Raw genomic sequence first — 21692 nt, forward strand, 5'->3', positions numbered from 1 at the left:
TCAATTTTTCTCTAAGTTAGCACATTTTTAGAATGAGAAACCATTATGCACTTGGTCCACTGGACACTTGTTGTGAAAAGAACACTGGCATTACCTTATTTTTACATTACATTACATTTCTTGTAGTATGTTGAATTACACCCACATGTTATAAAATATAAAAAGGAGCTGTTTGCCGCTAAAGGAATGGCATCTTAAAATAGGTTATGCAGATACAACCGTGAGCATTAACGGTTTCAAACGGTATATCCAGTCAGCAACATTTGATGGATTATTGATGGATAATTTTCAAACATTTGCTTTTATTCCAGTATTTTGACCACTGATGAATTTACTGGTGGCGTGATACATTGTAAATTGCAATCATTATTAGAGCATTTATATTCTGCTTTGTGTCAGCCTGTAGTTGGCTCACGGTGACAGCTTTAACAGTCTAATGTTAGCTAGCTAACAGGATAGCCTAGTATTAAGCCTATATTTATTCTGACTGAAATGTTCCTATTTCAGGGGGGTGAATCACAGATCCTTCCTAAACTAGTCCATGCACTGAAGTAAAAACAGCTGTTCCGGGTTTTTACTCTGTGAACTTATCCAGCTAACGCAGTAATTCTGTCTTGTGATATCCAAGAGTATGTAGATGTCTGTATAAATAAATACTTACATTGAGAACATAAATTACCAGCGTTTACCGTTTGGTGCATCGTTTTTGTGTGGAAAAGAACTGTGCTTAGTCTTAGAAAGAAGGTTTAATTGTTGCGTCACTCAAAAATGCCTAATCTTGTGTTCTAATCACACTGGTCTGACCTTACACTTCAGGTATTAGTCTAGTGCTGGAACACCCGTGTGACCGTACGCATCAAAGGGTTAATATATTTCGTTTTTACCATTGAGAAATAACAACACTTTCTATCAATAGCTCCCCATTTCAGGGCACCATAATGTTTGGGACATATTGATGTTATGTAAATGAAAGTACTCATGTTCTGGACTTTGTTACATATCCTTTGCTTGAAATCTGGGACACATAGACCTGGTCCTGAGTATCTTCTCTAGTAATGCTCTGCCAGACCTGTACTGCAGCCATCTTCAGCTTTTTGTTTTGGTGGCTAGTTCTCTAAAGTTTTCTTTTTCTCTTCAGCATATAAAACACATGTTCAATTGGATTCAGAGCTGGAGACTGACTTGGCCAGTCATACATTTTCCAGTTTGGCCTTGAAAACCTCCTTTGTTGCTTCAGCATGTTTTGGATCATTGTCTTGCAGTCGGATGAAGTGTTGTCCAATGAGTTTGTAGGCATTTGCTCAAACTTGATTTGTTTCTATGTACTTCAGAATTAATTCTGCAGCTGCAATCAGCAGTTACATGATCCATGTAGAGAAATGAGTCAGTACCTGTGGCAGCCATATATGCCCAAACCATAACACCCCCACCATGTTTTATGAATAGATGGTTCTGTAGGCTCTTTTAGGTACTGTACTTCTTTTTTTTTTTTTTTAAAGATATTTTTTAGGCCTTTTTCAACTTTATTGGACAGTATATAGTATAGAGAGACAGGAAGAATGGGAGTGAGAGAGAGGGGAAGACATGCGACAAATGTCGGACGGTCAGATTCGAACCGCCGACGTCGCGGCTCGCAATGAGCATGCGGTCAGTGCTCTACAGGCTGCGCCACCGAGACACCCGGTACTGTACTTCTTAGCAAACTGCAACCACCGGGCCGTCCTGTTGTTTGCAGCTAACTCATGGTTTGCATCTTGCATTGTTGTCTCAGTAGTCCTGAAGTACTCGATGGACAGTAGTCGCTGACACATACAAGCCTGAAGAGCATTTCTGATCTGTTGGACAGGTGTTTTTCTTCATTATAATGAGAATTATTTGGGCAAGTGTAGAGGTCTTCCTTTGTGATTACTGAGATCCCCAGTGCTCTCTTTCTTCTTGAAGAGACTTCCTTGATGTTCGTTGGCACAACGCTAGCCCTCATGATGACAAATGCCAATAACAGAAGGCAATGAAAAGTCTACAATCAAGACGAGATACTGAAAACTCAATTCTCGCTGCACTTCTGACTTATCAGAAAGAACAGTGTGAAGAACACTGTTATTTGAAATAGGGGGCCATGCATAAGAAGTGCTGTAATTTCCACATGGTGAAACCAAAATTAAATTGACCAATCAAAATCAACATCAATGTCCACAAAGAAGAACAGAAAAGTTAATGACCAGTGATTACAAGGTCAAACAGCATAAATGCAGGCTTAGAATGCCATGTTCTCTCCCTGTCATTAAACATTCTCCACCTGGCCAACTCACCTCAGGGATTCCAAACCGATCTGGGCGATGTCCACCTGGTCTATGAGGATGTGCCCACCACTCAATTCTACCATGCGAAAGAGGGCCAGGAACAGGCTGGACTTCCCAGAGCCTGTGCGCCCCACAATGCCAACCTTCTCCCCAGGGTGGATCAGTATGCTCACCCCATCCAGTGCATTTGGCAGACCTGGGCGGTAAGTGAGCACTGCTCCACGGAAATCTATTTGCCCCTGGTCTGGCCATGAGTGGGACACCTAAGAGAGAACAAACACAAATATCAGACAGAAATGATAACTATAGAATATACTATTTATTTAAGTATTTCAAGTAAAAAAAACAAAAAACTTCTCAAACAATTATCCCATTTGCTAAATCTAAACTGATAATGTTATTCACACCAATTAAGCACAGATGGCGATTAACAGCAATGTTTACAAGCAACCCTTATGTGAAATTAAGTTTGAATCCTGACTACCTGCTGCAGTATTTTTAAATATTGTACAGGCAGGGGCATGTCAGTTTTTGTTAGAAATAGTGGGAAATGGCCAGATTAAAAATGAGAGCAGTGATATAGCATTTAACTTGCATAAATTATGTAGAAAATTGTTTGCAAAAGTATAAATAAAAAAGATAAATGAAACAAAGTCAGCAATGTCATGTACAAAGATCAAATGTAATGTAATTTTTTTTAAAATTGTGAAATGTTTGCATTTGCCGAAAGGCTCAGAAGACCAGCACTTAGATCAGCCATAATGCTAACATCTGCCTGCTCTCCATCAAGGTGTATCAGCACAGATCTTTGACTGATACAGCCCTGTACTTCAAACAACCTGCACTCATCACTGGGAAGATTGTTTAAGCTTCTCTTAAAGAGCCTTGTTCTTAATCTTATAGCAGTGCTCTTATTGGCAAAGTTGGTTATTAAAGTCAGAGGCAATATACTTTAAGATTTTTGCCCTTTTCTAAAGCATGCTTCATTTCCAACATGCCCATGCATCCTATTTGGGACCACATACAGCCCCCTCCAAAAGTATTGGAATAGCAAGGCGATTCTTTTTGTTTTTACACTGAATACAATTGGGGTTGAAATAAAAAGCTTTTATTTTTATATTTTCTCACGTATTTACATCATTTATCATATGAACAGCCAATTACAACAATCTCACCGCTGTACTACAAACATAATACAAAATAATAATAATATATACAGTACTGTGCAGAAGTCTTGGGCAGGTGTGAAAAAATGGCTTCAAAAAAAATAAGAATGCCTTCAAAAATGGAAATGTTTATAGTTTCTTTTTATCAATTAACAAAATGCAAAGTGAGTGAACAGAAGAAAAATCTCAATCAAATCAATATTTGGTGTGACCACCCTTTGCCTTCAAACCAGCATCAATTCTTCTTGGTACACTTGCACAAAGTCAGGGATTTTGTAGGCATATAGTCAGGTGTGTGATTAACCAATTATACCAAACAGTAGCTAATGATTATCAATTTAATATGTAAGTTGAAACACAATCAATAATTGAAACAGAAACAGCTGTGTAGGAAGGTTAAACAGCTAAACTCTGCTTCCAAGGTGAGGTTCCTGAAGACAGTAAGCACAGACTAAGCAAGACTGAGCACAGCAACAAGACACAAGGTAGTTATACTGCATCTGCCATCAGCTCAGAATTGGCAGAAACCAGTGGGACCCAGGTACACCCATCTACTATGCGGAGAAGTCTGGTCAGAAGTGGTCTTCATGGAAGAATTGTGGCCAAAAAGCCATACCTCCGATGTGGAAACAAGGCCAAGCGACTCAACTATGCACAAAAACACAGGAACTGGGGTGCAGAAAAATGGCAGCAGGTTCTCTGGGCTGATGAGTCAAAATATTTGTTTGTAGCAGAAGGCAGTTCGCCGAAGGACTGGAGAGAATGACTCTCTGCATGCAACAGTGAAGCATGGTGGAGATTCCTTGCAGGTTTGGGGCTACATTTCTGCAAATGGAGTTGGGGATTTGGTCAGAATGAATGGTCTCCTCAATGCTGAGACATACAGGCAGATATTTATCCATCATGCAATATCATCAGGGAGGCATCTGATTGGCCCCAAATTTATTCTGCAGCAGGACAACGACCCCAAACATACAGCTAATGTCATTAAGAACTACCTTCAGCGTAAAGAAGAACAAGGAGTCCTGAAAGATGGTATGGCCCCCACAGAGCCCTGATCTCAATATCATCGAGTCTGTCTGGGAAGAGAGAGAAGCATTTGAGGCTGCCTAAATCCACAGACAAACTGTGGCTAGTTGTCCAACATGTTTGGAACAACCTACCTGCAGAGTTCCTTTAAAAACTGCATGCAAGTATACCCAGAAGAATTGATGCTGTTTTGAAGGCAAAGGGTGGTCACAACAAATATTGATCTGATTCAGATTTTTATTCTGTTCATTCACTTCTTCTGTTTATGCATTTTGTTAATTGATAAAAATAAACTATTAACGTTTCTATTTTTGAAAGCATTCTTATTTTACAGCATTGTTTCACACCTGCCAAAAACTTCTGCACAGTACTGTATATGTTTATTTTTTTGTGTGTTAGTATAAAAGAACACATTTGATATTTTCAAATATTCATTTTCCAAAAGACATTCCAGAGGCATTTTTGTATTTCATTTAAAAAAAGTAACATATTACTGTAAGCAATTAACTACTTTTTACATAAAAACTTGATCAAGGCTGTCTGAGATCAGAAGCAAGGAGCCAACCAAAGTCTGCAGAAGAACGGTGGCAAGTTCTCCAACACGCTTGGAATAACCTCCCTGCTGACTGCCTTATAGAACTGCAGGACAGCATTACCTCAGAAAAGTGATGCAGTTTTAACGCCGAAGGGTAGTCACAAAAAATATTGATTTGATTCAGTTTTTAACTAGTCTTTGGTCACTACTTGTTGAAAATACAAATAAAAGAATATTCCCCCCAAAAAAAAAAAAGATATACAGTGGTGTGAAAAAGTGTTTGCCCCCTTCCTGATTTATTTTTTATTTTTTATTATTATTATTTTTTTTGCATGTTTGTCACACTTAAATGTTTCAGATCAAACACATTTAAATATTAGTCAAAGACAACACAAGTAAACACAAAATGCATAAATGAACGTTTTTATTATTAAGGGAGAAAAAAAATCCAAACCTACATGGCCCTGTGTGAAAAAGTGATTGCCCCCTAAACCTAATAACTGGTTGGGCCACCCTTAGCAGCAACAACTGCAATCAAGCGTTTGCGATAACTTGCAATGAGTCTCTTACAGCGCTGTGGAGGAATTTTGGCCCACTCATCTTTGCAGAATTGTTGTAATTCAGCCACATTGGAGGGTTTTCGAGCATGAACCGCCTTTTTAAGGTCATGCCACAGCATTTCAATAGGATTCAGGTCAGGACTTTGACTAGGCACTCCAAAGTCTTCATTTTCTCCACCTCGTATGAAGGGTCACACTCACTCTACCCCCACAAAGTGTAAGGCGTGTGGTGAAGAACCATGGTCTACCTCGGCATAATATTTGGCAATGGAATAATTTAAAATTACTATTATGAAAAGAGGCTTTGTGTTCCACAATACTTAATTTGAGGGCATGTTTAGTATGACCTATGAAAGACATACCACAAAAGCAAACCAATTAGTGACATTTGTAAAAATCTCAGGATTTATTCATTGTAATATCACAGAAGTGACTTACATGTTAATTAGTACTTGTGCAAAGTGGTGCAAAATAAATTAAATCTGTCACCAAGCAGTGTACCAGGTGAATACTGCTTCTCTTGTTTGTTCAAAGACATGCTTTTCCAAGATTTTAAACATCTATCCATGTTCACTTTCCATCCACTGACTCTCCCCATATTAGCTCAACAATTTGTTTCCAAATTAGAAACTTGACTGTGTGGTTGAAGTGCCTATGGGGACCCATGGAGGATAAACATGGAAATACAAGTTTAAATTCCTGCAGGTCATGCTGGTGGAGATACACTGGCGGCCCTAGTTATAGCATAGCATGCTTAAGCTTCAAGTGTAATGGTAAATTAAAACTGGGCCACAATAATTATACACTGCTCAAAAAAACTAAGGGAACACTTAATCATCACAGTGTAACATCATGTCAGTTAAACTTCAGGGATATCAATCTATGGCAACACGGATGTTGCTGCCACCTCACAGCAAGGAGGTCCTGGGTTCGAATCCCGGTTGGCTGGGGCCTCTGTGTGGAGTTTGCATGTTCTACCCGTGTTCGCGTGGGTTTCCTCCCACAGTCCAAAGACATGCAAGTTAGGCTGATTGGAGAGTCTAAATTGCCCATGGGTATGAGTGTGGGTTAAGATAATGGATGGATGGATATCAATCTGTCAATTTAGGAAGCACAAGTGATTGTGAATCAACTTCACCTGCTTTGGTGCAAATGAAAGTGACAACAGGTGCAATGGAGATGCAAAAGCAAGACAACCCCCAAAAAGGTAATGGTTTTGCATGTGGTGGCCACATTTTTAGTTTTGTGTTCTGCTAGTGTCCTTGTCACTACTGGTAGCATGAGGCAGTACCTGCAGCCCAATCAGGTTGCACAGGTAGTCCAGCTCCTCCAGGATGGCACATTCATACATGCGGCCGCAAGAAGGTTTGCTCCCAGCACAGTCCCAAGAGCATGGAGGAGATACCAGGAGACTGGCCATTACACAAGGAGAGCTGGACAGGGCTGTAGAAGGGCATCAACCCAGCAGCAGGACCGGTATCTGCTCCTTTGTGCGGAGTGCAGGAGGAGCACTGCCAGAGCCCTACAAAATGACAAAATGGCTACTGGTGTACCAACCTGTCAGAAACAGACTCCATGAGGGTGGCATGAGGGCCCAACGTCCTCTAGTGGGACCTGTGCTCACAGACCAGCACCGTGCAGCTCGATTGGCATTTGCGAGAGACCACCAGAATTGGCTCTTCATAGATGAGAGCAGGTTCACACTGAGAACATGTGACAGGCGTGAAAGAGTGGTGAACATTATGCATCCAGCATGACCGGTTTGGCAGTGGGTCAGTGATGGTCTGGGGGGGCATATCCTTAGAGGGTCGCACAGACCTCCATGTCATAGCCAACGGTACCCTGACTGCTGTTAGGCACCGGGATGAAATCCTCAGACCGATTGTCAGACCTTACGCTGCTGCAGGACGATGCCTGGCCTCATGTGGCCAGAGTGTGTAGGCAGTTCCTGGATGAGGAAGGTATTAATGCCATTAAGGCCCCCTGACCTAAATCCAATTGAGCACCTATGGGACGTTATGTATCGGTGCATCCGACACCGCCAAATACCGCCACAGACTGTCCAGGAGCTCACTGATGCCCTGTTCCAGGTCTGGGAGGAGATCCCCCAGGACACCATCCACCGACTCATCAGGAGCATGCCCAAACTTTGTCGGGAGTACGTACAGGCACGGGAGTCCATACACACTACTGAGTCACATTATAAGTTGCCGTGATAAAAATCACACAAGTTGGATCAGCCTTACATTTTTTACTTTGATTTTCGGTGTGATTTTGAACCCAGCCCTCAATGGGTTGATGATTTTGGTTTCCTTTGACTGTTGTTACATCATTTTGTTCTCAACAAATTATACAATGTACATCAGAAAAGATTTTCTTCTCAATCATTCTGAGCAGTGTATATTTGAGCAATGATTTATTGAATTGAATTTTTACAGTAAAAAACTCAAACATATCAAACAAATGTCTCTTATGAGATCTCTTTAGAAGTGACAGCCCTAGTTCACACTCTACCCAACCAGCTAAATGCCCAGTAAGATAGCAGCGTAAGGTATGTAGGATAGAACAGTGGGCTCCAGATTTATTGGCACCCTTAATAAATTTGCACAAGAAAGCGACGTTAAAAAAAAAAAAAAAAAAAAAAAGAATAGTTATTGACATAAGCTTTATTTTTCAACATACATAAATTAGTGTGCATTCAAGTTCAACCAGTCTTTCATTTTTCAAATGAAAAACATATTTCACCAAAAAACAGGTTCCACAATTATTGGCACCCCTGGCAAAGATGATAGCCATGAATCTTTTCCTATCATTTGTGTTAAGTTTAGAGAACACATTTGGAGGGATTTTTGACCATTTCTCCATGCACAATTTTTCAGAACCATTGATATCCTTAGATTTATGCTTGTGGACCCCCCTATTCAGTTCAGACCACAGGTTTGTGATAGGACTTAAGTCTAGAAACTGAGATGGATGTTGTTCTTACTTAAACATTTCTGTGTGTATTTTGATGTATATTTGGAGTCATTATCCTGTTGGACAATCTACCTACGACAAAGTCTCAGCTTCTGAGCAGAGGCAAACAGATTTCCTGATATTTTGTTGAACTCATCGTGCCATTGATCTTAAATAGTGCCCCTGGTCCACAGGCAGCAAGACATCAATAACCCACCTCCATATTTGACAGCAGGTAGGGGTCCTTCTCCTTGTATGCATTCCTCTTGTGCGTGTGGCCAAAACCATATGACCATAGCACTCTCATCCAGTCATAATTCCAATGAGGTTTGGTAAACTCCAGATGCTTTGTTTTGTTTATTGTGCTCAGTAAGGACAGTCTTCGCACCACCCTTCCAAAGAGTTTGTTGGTATGGTACTTTTTCAGACTTGGTGACCCCAAGATGCAACCAATCTCTGCAATTAAACTGCAATCCTTGGGTTACTTATGGGCTCCCTCGCCATCTTCCATCCGTGGGGATAATATGCACTTGCTTACTCTTCCTGGCAAATTAGCAACTTTTCTATATGTTTTACACCTTTTTATAATTGCCCTTACAGTGCTAAGTGGTATGTTCAACCACTTATGTGTTTTTCTGTACCCATTACCCGACTTGTGATGGTCAATTACCGTCTGTGACTTCTGAATTGACAGTTCTTCGGCTTTGCCATGCTGATGGTTCACAAAGGGATTTTGCATGCTTGTTACCCCATTGAAACAGAAATAGAAAGTGATGGAATGACACAATATAGTTCCTGTAGACTGAGATGAACTATATTATGCTACAATAATACAATAATTGTTAGGGGTGGCAATAATTTTGGCACCTCTGGATTTCGGAACAAATGAGATGTAATACATGTATTGAAATAGATAAAAAAACATGTATTGAAATAAAAGTATATTGTTTTCTCATGTTTGAACTTAACATATAGATCCTTCTCAATGTTGTTTTTATATATTTTTTTATCTAGAGTGCCAATAATTCTGGAGTCCATTGTATATACAGTTTTGTGGCTGTAAACTGTAGAGCCATGTGCGCATTAAACAATCATTAATGGCACCTTACTACATCATTTTAAAGAGCAGAACCTCAAAGGCCACTGGGCTGTCTAATGGTTCTCTCACCTCAAGAGTGCCATGCTGTGGTTCAATTGGGACAACAGTAGAGTATTCTTCAGTCCGCTCCATGCAAACCATCTGGGTTTCTGTCTGTGTGAAGCTGAAGATGAGCCCAGACAGTAGGTTGGTAATTGAGAGGGCATAGGACAGCAACAGACCAACCAAGCCTGTGAGAGAAAACATAATGTCCAACCTACATACTTGTATGGACATGTCTGACACACATCCCAATCCAACCCTGCTCTGAAATAGTTACAAACAAGACCCTTAGCTAAGGAGTACTCAGGACACAAGCCAAAGACAATTTCTCAGCACCGGTACTCACCTGGATTGACTGATCTGGTCTGGTACTGAATGATTGCAATCACACTGATTCCGGTCACCACAACAACACCAATCATTTGCAGCCGGATGTCCAGCCACTGCATGGCAGCGTTGCTTGCAAACAGACATCGCTGGTTCCTCTCCAAGTGGTTCTCGTTTTCCTCCTCAAACCTAGAGCACATAAAATTAATCCTCAGATACCTATGGGGTTGGGGATTGGTAAATTGTTAAGATGCTATATTGGCTTAATGATTAGATGTTTTATTGATTCTCATAAATTATTTTTTATTGCATTTTAAGGAAAGAATTTTAGAACGGAATTGACATAGCTTTTATTTCCCAAAAAACTTTTTTTCTGCAGCAGCAATAGGCTACTTTCTGAGAGGATATTGGCAAACATAAATAAATAATAATATCCTTTGGACATATTTCTTTAAACAGTTTTAAACATATCATACTTGACTATCATAAACTTTCATATACGCTTGTCGGGTCCCCTTTATTTTCCTAAGCTACATGCTGTTTTTACATAGTAGAAATAGCTGGTAACAAGCCACGTAAAAATGTCCATCTGAGTTACCGTTTCAACAGAAGTGGTGTAAGTCACCAACATATTAAAAAAGTAACAAACAAAACGATGGCTACTGAAGATGATTGAGGAAATGACTGAATAGTTATATAGCCTATAGGCTAAGTTAAGAAAGGGAAATTAATAAATAAATAAATTAATTGATGGTAGGCCTACAGTTTGTAATTTAAGCCAGGGGAGTGAACAAAACAACACTCACAAATGTTAAATTATGAAGACGACATTCCCTAGCCTATATACGCTCAGTGAGCACTTTTTTAGGTATTATTATACTTATTTTTTAGACTTAATGGTCTTCTGCCGCTGTAGCCTATCCACTTAAGAGGTTTGACACATTGTGTGTTTCAACATATGATGATGCTCTTCTGCATACCACTGTTGTAATGTGCGGTTATTTGTGCTGCTGTCACCTTCTAGTCAGCCTAGGCCAGTCTAGCCCTTCTCCTCTGATCGCTCTCATTAACAACACGTTTCTGCCCACAGAACTGCTGCTCACTGGATGTTTGTTGTTTTTCACACCATTCTCTGCAAACTTTAGTGACTGTTGTGCATGAAAATCTCAGGAGATCAGCAGTTTCTGAGATACTCAAACCACCATGTCTGGCACCAACAATCATTCCACAATCAAAGTCATATAGATCACATTCCTTCCCCACTCTGACATTTGGCCTGAAAAACAGCTGAACATTTGGACCATGTCTGCATGCTTTTATGCATTTAGTTGGTGCTACATATTTGGTTGAATAAATAGTTGCATTAACAAGCTGTTGTACAGGTCTACCTAATAAAGTGATCACTGAGTGTATATGCTTTTGCTGTAGGATTATTATGGAATCAATAACGGTTCTTCTGAGCTGTGTAAAGAGCACAATAGGGTAGGGAAAAGGCAACAAAAGAATGTGATTTTCCAACGGTGGAATACTGAGCATACTTCAGAATTCCAAGCTGGCAAACAAGCAACATTACTAAGCAACAACAAAGATACTACGTCTTATGGAACAAATGTTGACAGCAGCAATTATCACAGGAACTGCTAGGCTCACAAACAGATTTAATGCAACTCAAGTTTATAAACCGCTTTCATGAAACAATAGCAGAAATGAAATGAGGCAAGAATAGGATCAATAAGAGAATCAATAGTTTCCGATCAATAAGATAATCAATTTAATAGCCTTGTTCAACAAGGGTGATTCTGATTATAAATTCACCACAAGAGGCTGACATATGGGTAGCTTTTACATTAGAAAGTGAGTATAGTATGAGATGAATTACTTGCCCTCCATCTTCCAAATGACGCTTCAATATCATACAAGTTGGTTAACTCATTGTTTATTTCAATTATTGCATTGTTGTTGCTATCATTATGACATTAAGCATGACTAGCTTAGTCCTAACACCGAAACCAGAACAGCCATGTAGCCAAGTCAACCATCCATCCACCCATCCATTATCTGAACCCGCTTATCCTGAACAGGGTCGCAGGGGGGCTGGAGCCTATCCCAGCATACATTGGGCGAAAGACAGGATACACCCTGGACAGGTCGCCAGTCCATTGCAGGGCACACACACCATTCACTCACACACTCATACCTACGGGCAATTTAGACTCTCCAATCAGCCTAACCTGCATGTCTTTGGACTGTGGGAGGAAACCGGAGTACCCGGAGGAAACCCACGCAGACACGGGGAGAACATGCAAACTCCGCACAGAGAGGCCCCGGCCGACGGGGATTCAAACCCAGGATCTCCTTGCTGTGAGGCGGCAGTGCTACCCACTGCACCATCCATGCCGCCCCAAGTCAACCAGACAGGTTTTTTTTTCCAATCATTGTGTGATTTCTATGATGCACAATAGCTGCCCAATCAATCGCTTAAATACAGCCTGAACTAGGTTCTGATTTATATCCCTCAACTTATTCAAGACTCACCTCAGTATTCAATTGAATTCCATTCACTTAAATTCAATGATTTTACTGCTGTAATCCCTTGACAGATAGAGGGAGGGTAGTTCGGGTGGAAACAAAAGTCACTTTTTGCCAAGCATTAATATGCAAGGTATTACGGGATAGCTACCTGGCAAGATGTAATTACCTGTTGATGAGGGCTATCAAAATTTGTGGGCACTCTTTGAAATATTACTGTTTTATGGTTTAAAACAAGCAAATACTGGGTTAGGGACTACACAAATATAACAATTTCATACAATCATATCTACAGCAATATTTTATCTCAGCAAGTATTGTATCATTTTGTATCTCCGGTTCTATACTTTAATTTGCAATAAAACATCCATCCATCCATCCATCCATTATCTGAACCCGCTTATCCTGAACAGGGTCGCAGGGGGGCTGGAGCCTATCCCAGCATACATTGGGCGAAAGACAGGATACACCCTGGACAGGTCGCCAGTCCATTGCAGGGCACACACACCATTCACTCACACACTCATACCTACGGGCAATTTAGACTCTCCAATCAGCCTAACGTGCATGTCTTTGGACTGTGGGAGGAAACCGGAGTACCTGGAGGAAACCCACGCAGACACGGGGAGAACATGCAAACTCCGCACAGAGAGGCCCCGGCCGACGGGGATTCAAACCCAGGACCTCCTTGCAGTGAGGCGGCAGTGCTACCCACTGCGCCATCCGTGCCGCCGCAATAAAACATGAAAAGTAAAATTTTGAAACGTATCTGAAGCATGGAGACTGTCACATATACTTTAAATGTAAATGTAATTACATCCTTTTGCTAGGAATCCAATTTTGACTGAGTTTTTTTTTGTTAGATTAATAATGTGCATTTTAAAAGACATTCCATTGAACCAAATACCAAAGTATTTATAGTGCAAGACTCCCTCAGCTTGATCACCGTTTAAAAGATGACTTTATTTAGTAAACTGCATAGTGCACTACATGGACATTCACTAGTTAGGGATTAGTAATTAGTGAATAGTGAGCCATTTTGGACACAGCCTGTGTTTGGCTCAGAACTAAGTTTCAAAGTACTCACTCACGTGATATCATTGCATCCGATACATCGCGATGATACCGGAACCGGAAATAGTGCGACAATTTCTTGGGATCACAGAATTTCTTGTCACAGGTTAGGGAAATGACTGCAGGTTAAATGTCAATAGCACATAGTTTCTTTCTTTAAAATTAAAATTCCTGTATTTATTTCTGTTTTTAATCGTTTGTGGCTGGCCTCATACTACACTCTCAGCAATAAAGGTACAGTAGAAGTACATTTTTGTTTTTTAAGGAACCAATTTCCTGAATGTACCCTGAATGGTACAATAATGTTCTTTGGGTGCTAATAAGTACCTTTTACAAGAAATAAAGGTAGAAAGTAATCCTTATGGTACGGGGTACAATTTCATGCACCAATAGTAACCTAGATTCACCGTGTTCCGAACACCAAATTAGCTCATGTTCTGAACAGTGCAACCATGATTTTGTCTCCTCTTTGTGAGAACAATTTGCAATGGTTTGTGATTCTTTTGTCGGTTTATTTACACAAACCTATGTTGCGTGCATACGTGTGTATGGCGCCCCACCCAGGTTGGCCACCAGCCGCCACTAATTACCAGTATCAACAACATCCAATGATAGCCTTTCTCTGTTTTGAAAATAGTTAATTAAGATTACCCGAGGACTACGATGGGTGACAAAAGGCTGACACAACTGATGCCTATGGCAGTGGAACCAAGTCAAATCGTTGAATTGGGACGACCTGGTCACAGACTTTGCTAAATTGTGATCCCAACCCTCTCAGTGAAGTGAAATAATTTGCTAATCATTACCACTATCCTATTAAACAGACTGAACTTTCAAAACAGCTGACATGGACGACTGCGCCTCCTTGCACCTCCTACCTGTTCTTGTCAACCATTGCAGGACAGTGTTAACTGCGGATTTCCGCAGGATTTACCTATGGAAATCCACGGGACATGCAGAATCCCATGCTCATTTTAATTGACCGCTTCTATAACTATCGTAAAATGCCATATGCAACTCTCGACTGTATACTGTATACCCAATTAAAACCCTACCAAATTTTCTCAACCAAAGCCCAACCTCTTGGGATTTGGGTGGAGCCACTTGATATTTGGCTTTGTTTTGATATATTGGGTTATAGGGAATGAAAAGAGGTCATTTGATTGGCGGTCAATGGAATCAGCTTTAACACACCCACTGATATTATATTCAGCACAATGTGCCATGTCAGGGTGATTCCAGAAAATAGGGCCCAATTAGTTGAAATGACAACAATAAGTGAGCGGCAATTCGGGTTTTTTATTTTTTATTTTTTTATTTTTTATTTTTTTAAGAGTGCACTACTCAAAGTTAGGTCTGTCTATCTTTCTCTTAAATGTATCCATTGGTTCTTGTTAGAAATAGAAAAGAACCCACCACCAAACAGTCATGGAGTATAAAAAGAACCAAAGGAGTATTAATTAAAATTAATTTAATTATATTTATTCATAATTAATCATTCAACTACCCACCACAGCTTAACCATCACCATTTCTATAGGCTATTTTAATTTTCTATTGCTCCGCTTTCCATCCCTGAACTAAAACCCAAATTAATCAGTTTCTCACCTGGAGGTGTTGCCACTGGCTCGGATTGTGCTGATTCCAGTCAAAGTCTCAGAGAAGTGAGTGTATATGGGCGAGAGGGTGAGGCTGTAGAAGCGCTTGAGCTCACGCGAGGTGTGGCGGTAATAGTGCTGTATGTAGTAGTACAGGCCTCCCAGTGGCAGTAACATCAGCAGGATCCAGGGCAGGCCATAGCTAATCACAACCAGCATGCCTAGCAGGCTGAAGATGTTAGCTAGAAAGATATTGAGGATAAAGGGCAATGTGTCATCTATGCTGTACAGGTCAGAAGAGAATCGGTTCACGATGCAGCCAAATGGGGTGGTGTCAAAGAAGCTCACAGTGGCCTGCAAGGAGAAAGCAAAACAATTGGCAATTTTTATTACTGTAGCTGGATATACAGTCGTATGCAAATATTTGGGCACCTCAGGTAAAGAAGAATTTTACAATTCATATCTTGATGAACAGAAGCAAACAAGACTGTTAAAGCAAGATTGCTTTTTATTTTAATTTTTACAGTTTATAAATTATATAAAAAAAGGAAAAGTTCCCTGTACAACAGTTTTGGAATACTTTTGGATTATTCTTTTTTTTTTTCTTTCAGATTTGCAGGAATTTGACAAAATGACAGCTACAACAGAGCATGGTGCAATCCACTGGGTCAGGTGTACCTTCATCACTCTGTTCAGCAACCTATTGTGAACAACTGTAGCAGCACAGATAGCTCCATGGGCAAAGAAGAACGCCCGGGCAGCAGTGAAGAGCGTGTTGGCAGCTGCAATGGAACTGTAGACTGCCAAATAGAATTTTATTTCTGACGTGATGTTTGCCTTAGAAGCAGTTTCTACTTGAGTGACTGGGTACCTGTGGGACACAGGAATGAAAGAGAAATCAAACAAAATTATCATTCTTCTATAATCGCATTTAATAACCACATAATAATAAAATCAACTAAAATAACAAATAAAAGGGAAAAAACATTGTTTCAATAGCTTATATTTTATCCATAGCATCCCTATATTTTGGTGTGATTTTGTGCATTTCCAGGTTACATAAACTCACATGAAACCACGGGGAGAAAAAAGCAGCAGATATGAAAGGTCCCTATACAAGGGGACACTGAGGGAAGTGTTGTCACCACTCTTCAGTTGAGAGATCCAGTGGGACAACCACCAGTCTGAGACATTCTTTGATGCTAAGAGGAAAGATAACAGTGTTATATGTATCACTGCAAATTTCAGAACAAGAACAAATCTGCTGCTCTGGTACAGATAAGATTTTAGTCTCTTCTGGGGCATTCCATCAGAAATCAATCACTTTCTGACCTCACCCTTTTTCGATTTGAACAATTTTTTAATACATGTTAACCTACACAAGGGACTGTTAAAAACGAGGTTTGATTATCCTAGAATTAACCACGATTCAGGAGACAGGAGAGCCAACCAATCAAAGTTGTCGAGATGACTGGATTTTGATAACATAGTGAATGTTCAATCTGAAGCCATGGGTTTTGGTGTTGGTTTTTGCTGGTCCATCTTGTGCTGTAGGTGGTTTGCCAAATAATAATATTTAACATTAGGGGCTTCTAATCTTCAGTGAGATTTATATTTCTGTATAGTAGTCAGGGTGGTGGTTTTATTGTTCTAGTAGAATTTTGATGTTATTGAGTCGAGGGTGTAAAACCAATTATTTGTGTTGGGTTGGACACAGGAGTCATTGCAAATAGATAATTGATTTTGGGAAGGATAATAATATTTTTACTGTGCAGATTCTTCCCATGAGGGAAAGGGGCAGGTTATTCCAGCAGATTCTATTGTTTAATGCATTTGAGCTGGAATAACTGACAGCTTGGTGGAGATACAAATTCCATGATATCTGACTATGGTGATGGGTTGTGAGGTTTGGTCCAGGATTGCAGCATTCCACCTGGTTTCATTGATGGGTAAAAATATTGATTTTGTCCAATTGATAAAGTAGTCTGATAGCGGTGGATTCACATTCTCAGACCTATCTCATTGTAGACCATGTAGAGACTCAGTTTTTGCGCTCTCCTGTAAAAAATGTCAGTGCAGGGTTTACTTGCATGAAGTCACATATAACGGCCTCAAAAGTCTCTAAAATCCCCCATTTCATGTTGCAACCCCTAGTGGAGGGTAATAAACATGAAAGGAGGACACGCGAAATGTTTGAACAGTACAAAAAAAGGTTAATTTAAGTGTAAAATATGAATATGACATGAAGGTGATTAGATGCAAGGTGTATGGACAAAAGGAACAACTAAAATCTTAAAGAAAAACTATGAGAAAGACACTGGCCCAAAAAAGGCCAGGCTCTCAGCAGAGAGGGGGAGGAGAGAGAGTGAAGTCAGGAATATCACCCTGTGCACAGGTGTGCTGCATCTCTTCCGAATGACCATGGAACATGGTGTCAAATAGGCGGCTCCAGGACATCACATTAGAAAATTAAATCAATGAAGACAGCACAGTCTTGCAAACTACTCAGACTCTGTTGAATGAAAATGTGTAGTTGAATGTGTTGTTGATGGATGTACACTGCAGCCAGATCTAGCTTGCTTGCTAGGTTAAATAAAGCCTTGTAAATGAAACTCACTGTTAAACAGATAATGAAAAGTTTACATACAGGTACTTATTGCTAACTTGTCAAAACCTATTAAACACCTGTTGATTAAATAAAGCTTCAAAATAATGTTTAAATCTAAAAGGCTGCTGTCAGAAAATAAAAAAAGGTTTCATAGATATGGCAGCATTCTGTGATTACATGATTATGCACACTTGATCACTTTCTGTATTCATATAGTTGAAGGGCTTTTAGTTCCTCTATGGCTTGAACCATGCACTCTGCAATAACGGTTGTAACACCACATGTAATAATAGCACACACCTTGCATGAGAAGCAGGAAGAGGAGGATGAAGAATGTCAGGCAGCGACCTACTGCCAAGCCGTACGATTTATATACCCTCCAAGCCACAACACCCGTCTGCTTCTGCTCTTCCCTGATTGTGCAGTCAACCAGAGCACTGTGGTCCTGGGGCTGTTCCAGTTTGCTCTCCAGCTCATCTTATTCAAAAGACAAACATTTTTCCCCAGAAATGAGTGACAGTAGCCTTCCACACTTTAATTTATGTCAAGCAGTGCCTCACATTGACCCAAAAAGTAATATCTAGGGTATTTTTGAAACCTTTAGAAAAACTTGATATTAAATAACAAATAAATTGAATAATAATTAAATAACAATATATTTAAACAAAATCATGACTAAGCAATAATCAATTGATTATTGACTTCAATATGGGGATGGAAATACATTTCTGAAGTTCAATTGAAAGAATTAAGCAATCCAGGGGATATTTCAGGGGTGACCATGAGAAATGTTGTAGTTACAGGTGATTTATTACATATTCAATACGACTGTAAATACCTGACAATGTGTAAATCAAATCATTGGTCAATTTATCTTTAAATAATAATTATAATAATTACCCTTTGTCTGTACAGTATATTATACATATAAAAACCATGGACTGATGAAAAAACAGGTAAAATAATTTGCATTTTTCACACTCAGTTAACCCATAAGAGGTTAACAATTTCTAAACGCTACACAACATGCAATTACACTCTAGAAATATACAGTGGGCTCCAGAATTATTAGCACCGTCAAAAATGCGGACAAAGTCATACCTTTATCCTGCCTTTTGCTGTCACTCTTCCGTTTCTTAGGTACTGCTTCCACCATTGGGAGAATTGCTTCAGGAGTGCCTACATATAAAGTAACATTAATTCAAATATCTGTCTCTGTGTGATGTCACAATGTTTATTTAAATGTTGAAAGACAATTACTGAGAATTGGTCAGTGCACCATGTCAACATGATGCCACATTACAACTACATAGCCCAAGATTGTGGAACAGTGAGATCTGGCCTGCACGTAGAATAATTTGAAGATTGATTGGAGGTATGGTAGAACTGTTCAATGAACTACCCTGTAGGACTAGTGCCAATGTTTTAAACTTCATATTAGATATAACAGGCAGCCAGTGACATGCATGGAATGTTGTAGACTAGTCTTGCAGATAACTAATCCTACATGAATATATACACTGGTGGTAAGCACGTGATTCTAGTTCTGCTTCTGCTTCTGGTTCATGAAGAGAAAATGATTTGATTTGAGAATTTGCAATGGGCTATAATGAGCAATGAAAAGCTGTTACAACTGGTTACAATGAACAACGAAAGCATGTTTACTTTAACTTAATGGAAAGCATATCTGCCATATTCCCCCAATAAAAAGCATCAGAACATTTAATACCCATTTCTACAATTGTCCCATCATCCATAAGGATCACTAGGTCAGCTTTGTCCAAAAACTCTATACGGTGCGTGCAAATGATTCTGGTTTTGTGCTTGAGGATTCCCAAGATGCAGTTTCCTAAGAGGTGGGATGCAACAGCATCATCTACTGAGGCCAGAGGATCATCAAGAAGGTAAATGTCCTTCTCCTAAAATGAAAAGAGAGAATGGATTCTACTAATGCTGGCATAAATGTGTTTAACTGGGAATGAATACTTAATTAATACATTTATCTTGAAAGTTTTGTTTAATAATACTATATGGCAAGCAACAGTTTAACAAATGTCAATATAACAAATGTTTTTATGAAATAAAAATGGCACAGCAGATATTTGGCACAAAAGTGGAAGACACTTGGGGAAATTATAAGCTATGAGAGCACAGTATAAAGTACAATAATGGCAATAAGGTGGCCAATGTTTTCCTTGCTAGTGAAATTGCTCACCATGTAAATAGCCCGTGCAAAGGCAAGACGTGCCTTTTGTCCTCCACTGAGTGTCACGCCATTTTCTCCCACCTCAGTCCTGTCCCCTTGTGGAAAAATCTAGAGGCCAAGCAATTCCATCAGCACCACTACAACATGACTTTCTAGGAAGAAACATGCATTATACTGTACAAACAGAGCAGCATATAGGCTGCACCTAGTCAAAAGTCTATTCCAGAAACCTATTCCGTCGGACCAGGAGTCACTGACATGCAAATTCATTAGAAACTAGTGCCAGTACATTTTTGACCAGCTACCAGCTGTTTCAAAACTAGCCTAGCTTGAACTGTTTTTTTTCTAGAGGGTAGTGATATGACGGCTCATAACCACACGTGGACATAATATTGATTATTACAATAAATTAAACATAGGCTACTATTAGTGCTAGCAGCTAGGTTAGAAAAATATATTTTAAAAACAGTATAGCTTTGCTTGAGCAAACTGCAGAGCTAGTCTAACCTGCCTGCTCATTCAGGAGCTTTCTTCAAAAGCTCTAAAACAGTGCCTTTATAGTATCAAGCCCTTCCTGCAAGCCTCCTAGTGGTTGAGACTGCTCGACTCAGACATTCAGTGCCATGCTTAATACCAAACAAGGTATTTAAGCAGTTTTAACAGTTTCATGCTGGTTTGATAGACCTTTTTTAAGCAGTACGATGATGTATGGCACGCCAAATTCTAAACTTAGAACAGCATGAAAGCTTGCTTTACACTGCAAATAAGCCAGTCTTATCACAGTCTTATATTTAAACTTAAAATCTTATCTATATAACTTTTTGCTAAATAGAAAAAACAATAGAACAACAGACTATTTTCTACTTGAGAAAAAAAAATCTTATTACAATAACGCTTGTTAAGACAGCCATTTTTTGCAGTGCAGTACATTCAAGCATAACTTTACACCGTAATATACATGCACTTGAGTTGTAATTGTTGTTTTCTCTGTTGATTTCACTATTATTTTGCCAACTCATCCAGTGGATGAGTCATCAAACATGGTGAAGTACATACATATATGTACATATTGCACGCATGTAAGGGATATACATACTAATGCTTGCAACATTAAAATGATTTACATTCAGATTGGCTGCAATAGACAAATGTCAACTTTTGCTAGTAAGGCATGTTTGTATTGGGGGTGCTATAGGAGCACTGAAGTGTACCCAGGGCAGTGCTGGTGAGTGTCCACGCTCATAGTTGCATGCTTTGTTAGAATTCATGCCACTCACAGATGAGTGTTGAAATCCCCTTACAAGAAAATATTACATACTTTAGCATAGAGAAAACTTACAACAGTGAATGATAGGTGTACCAGTGTGTCAGATTTCTTCTACATTATTTTTCAATGTTATTGATATTAATGTGTCATCTTAAATCGCAAAATTTGCTTATGTCCTTAATGCATATGCATTTAAGGGTGGATTGTGCAAATAAAGAGCGGAGATATTATAAGCATGGCTGATTATGTATTCCGTTGAAGTTCACACAATTAACCAGGGTTTAATTGTGTGTGAAAGTTCTCTGAAGAGTAGGCTTAAAGCAAAGCGCAAGTCAGAAACACAGAAGATACACTGAAATAATCTTTGCAACAAGAATCACACTATTTCACACAATATC

The 21692-nt window shown here is 39.5% G+C and overlaps 1 protein-coding gene across 6 annotated transcripts in view; it reads right to left on the reverse strand.

Annotated features, from left to right (window-relative positions):
- abcc10 (ATP-binding cassette, sub-family C (CFTR/MRP), member 10) overlaps positions 1–21692 on the reverse strand; it is an 80475-nt gene that overhangs the window by 19901 nt on the left and 38882 nt on the right. For 5 of the 6 annotated variants that reach the window (XM_061221905.1, XM_061221897.1, XM_061221939.1 and 2 more), the window contains 10 exons: positions 20037–20135; positions 19551–19740; positions 18923–19000; positions 18122–18298; positions 16283–16415; positions 15892–16084; positions 15224–15567; positions 10033–10202; positions 9714–9874; positions 2310–2563 (listed from right to left, as the gene is read on the reverse strand). In XM_061221905.1, the coding sequence (XP_061077889.1) occupies positions 2310–2563; positions 9714–9874; positions 10033–10202; positions 15224–15567; positions 15892–16084; positions 16283–16415; positions 18122–18298; positions 18923–19000; positions 19551–19740; positions 20037–20135 (1799 nt within the window). Of the gene's footprint in view, positions 1–2309; positions 2564–6932; positions 7113–9713; positions 9875–10032; positions 10203–15223; positions 15568–15891; positions 16085–16282; positions 16416–18121; positions 18299–18922; positions 19001–19550; positions 19741–20036; positions 20136–21692 lie in introns of those variants that run through there. The other variant, XM_061221922.1, reaches the window with a different exon arrangement.

Source organism: Conger conger, chromosome 2, assembly GCF_963514075.1.
Source record: "Conger conger chromosome 2, fConCon1.1, whole genome shotgun sequence".
Taxonomy (NCBI): Eukaryota; Metazoa; Chordata; class Actinopteri; order Anguilliformes; family Congridae; genus Conger; species Conger conger.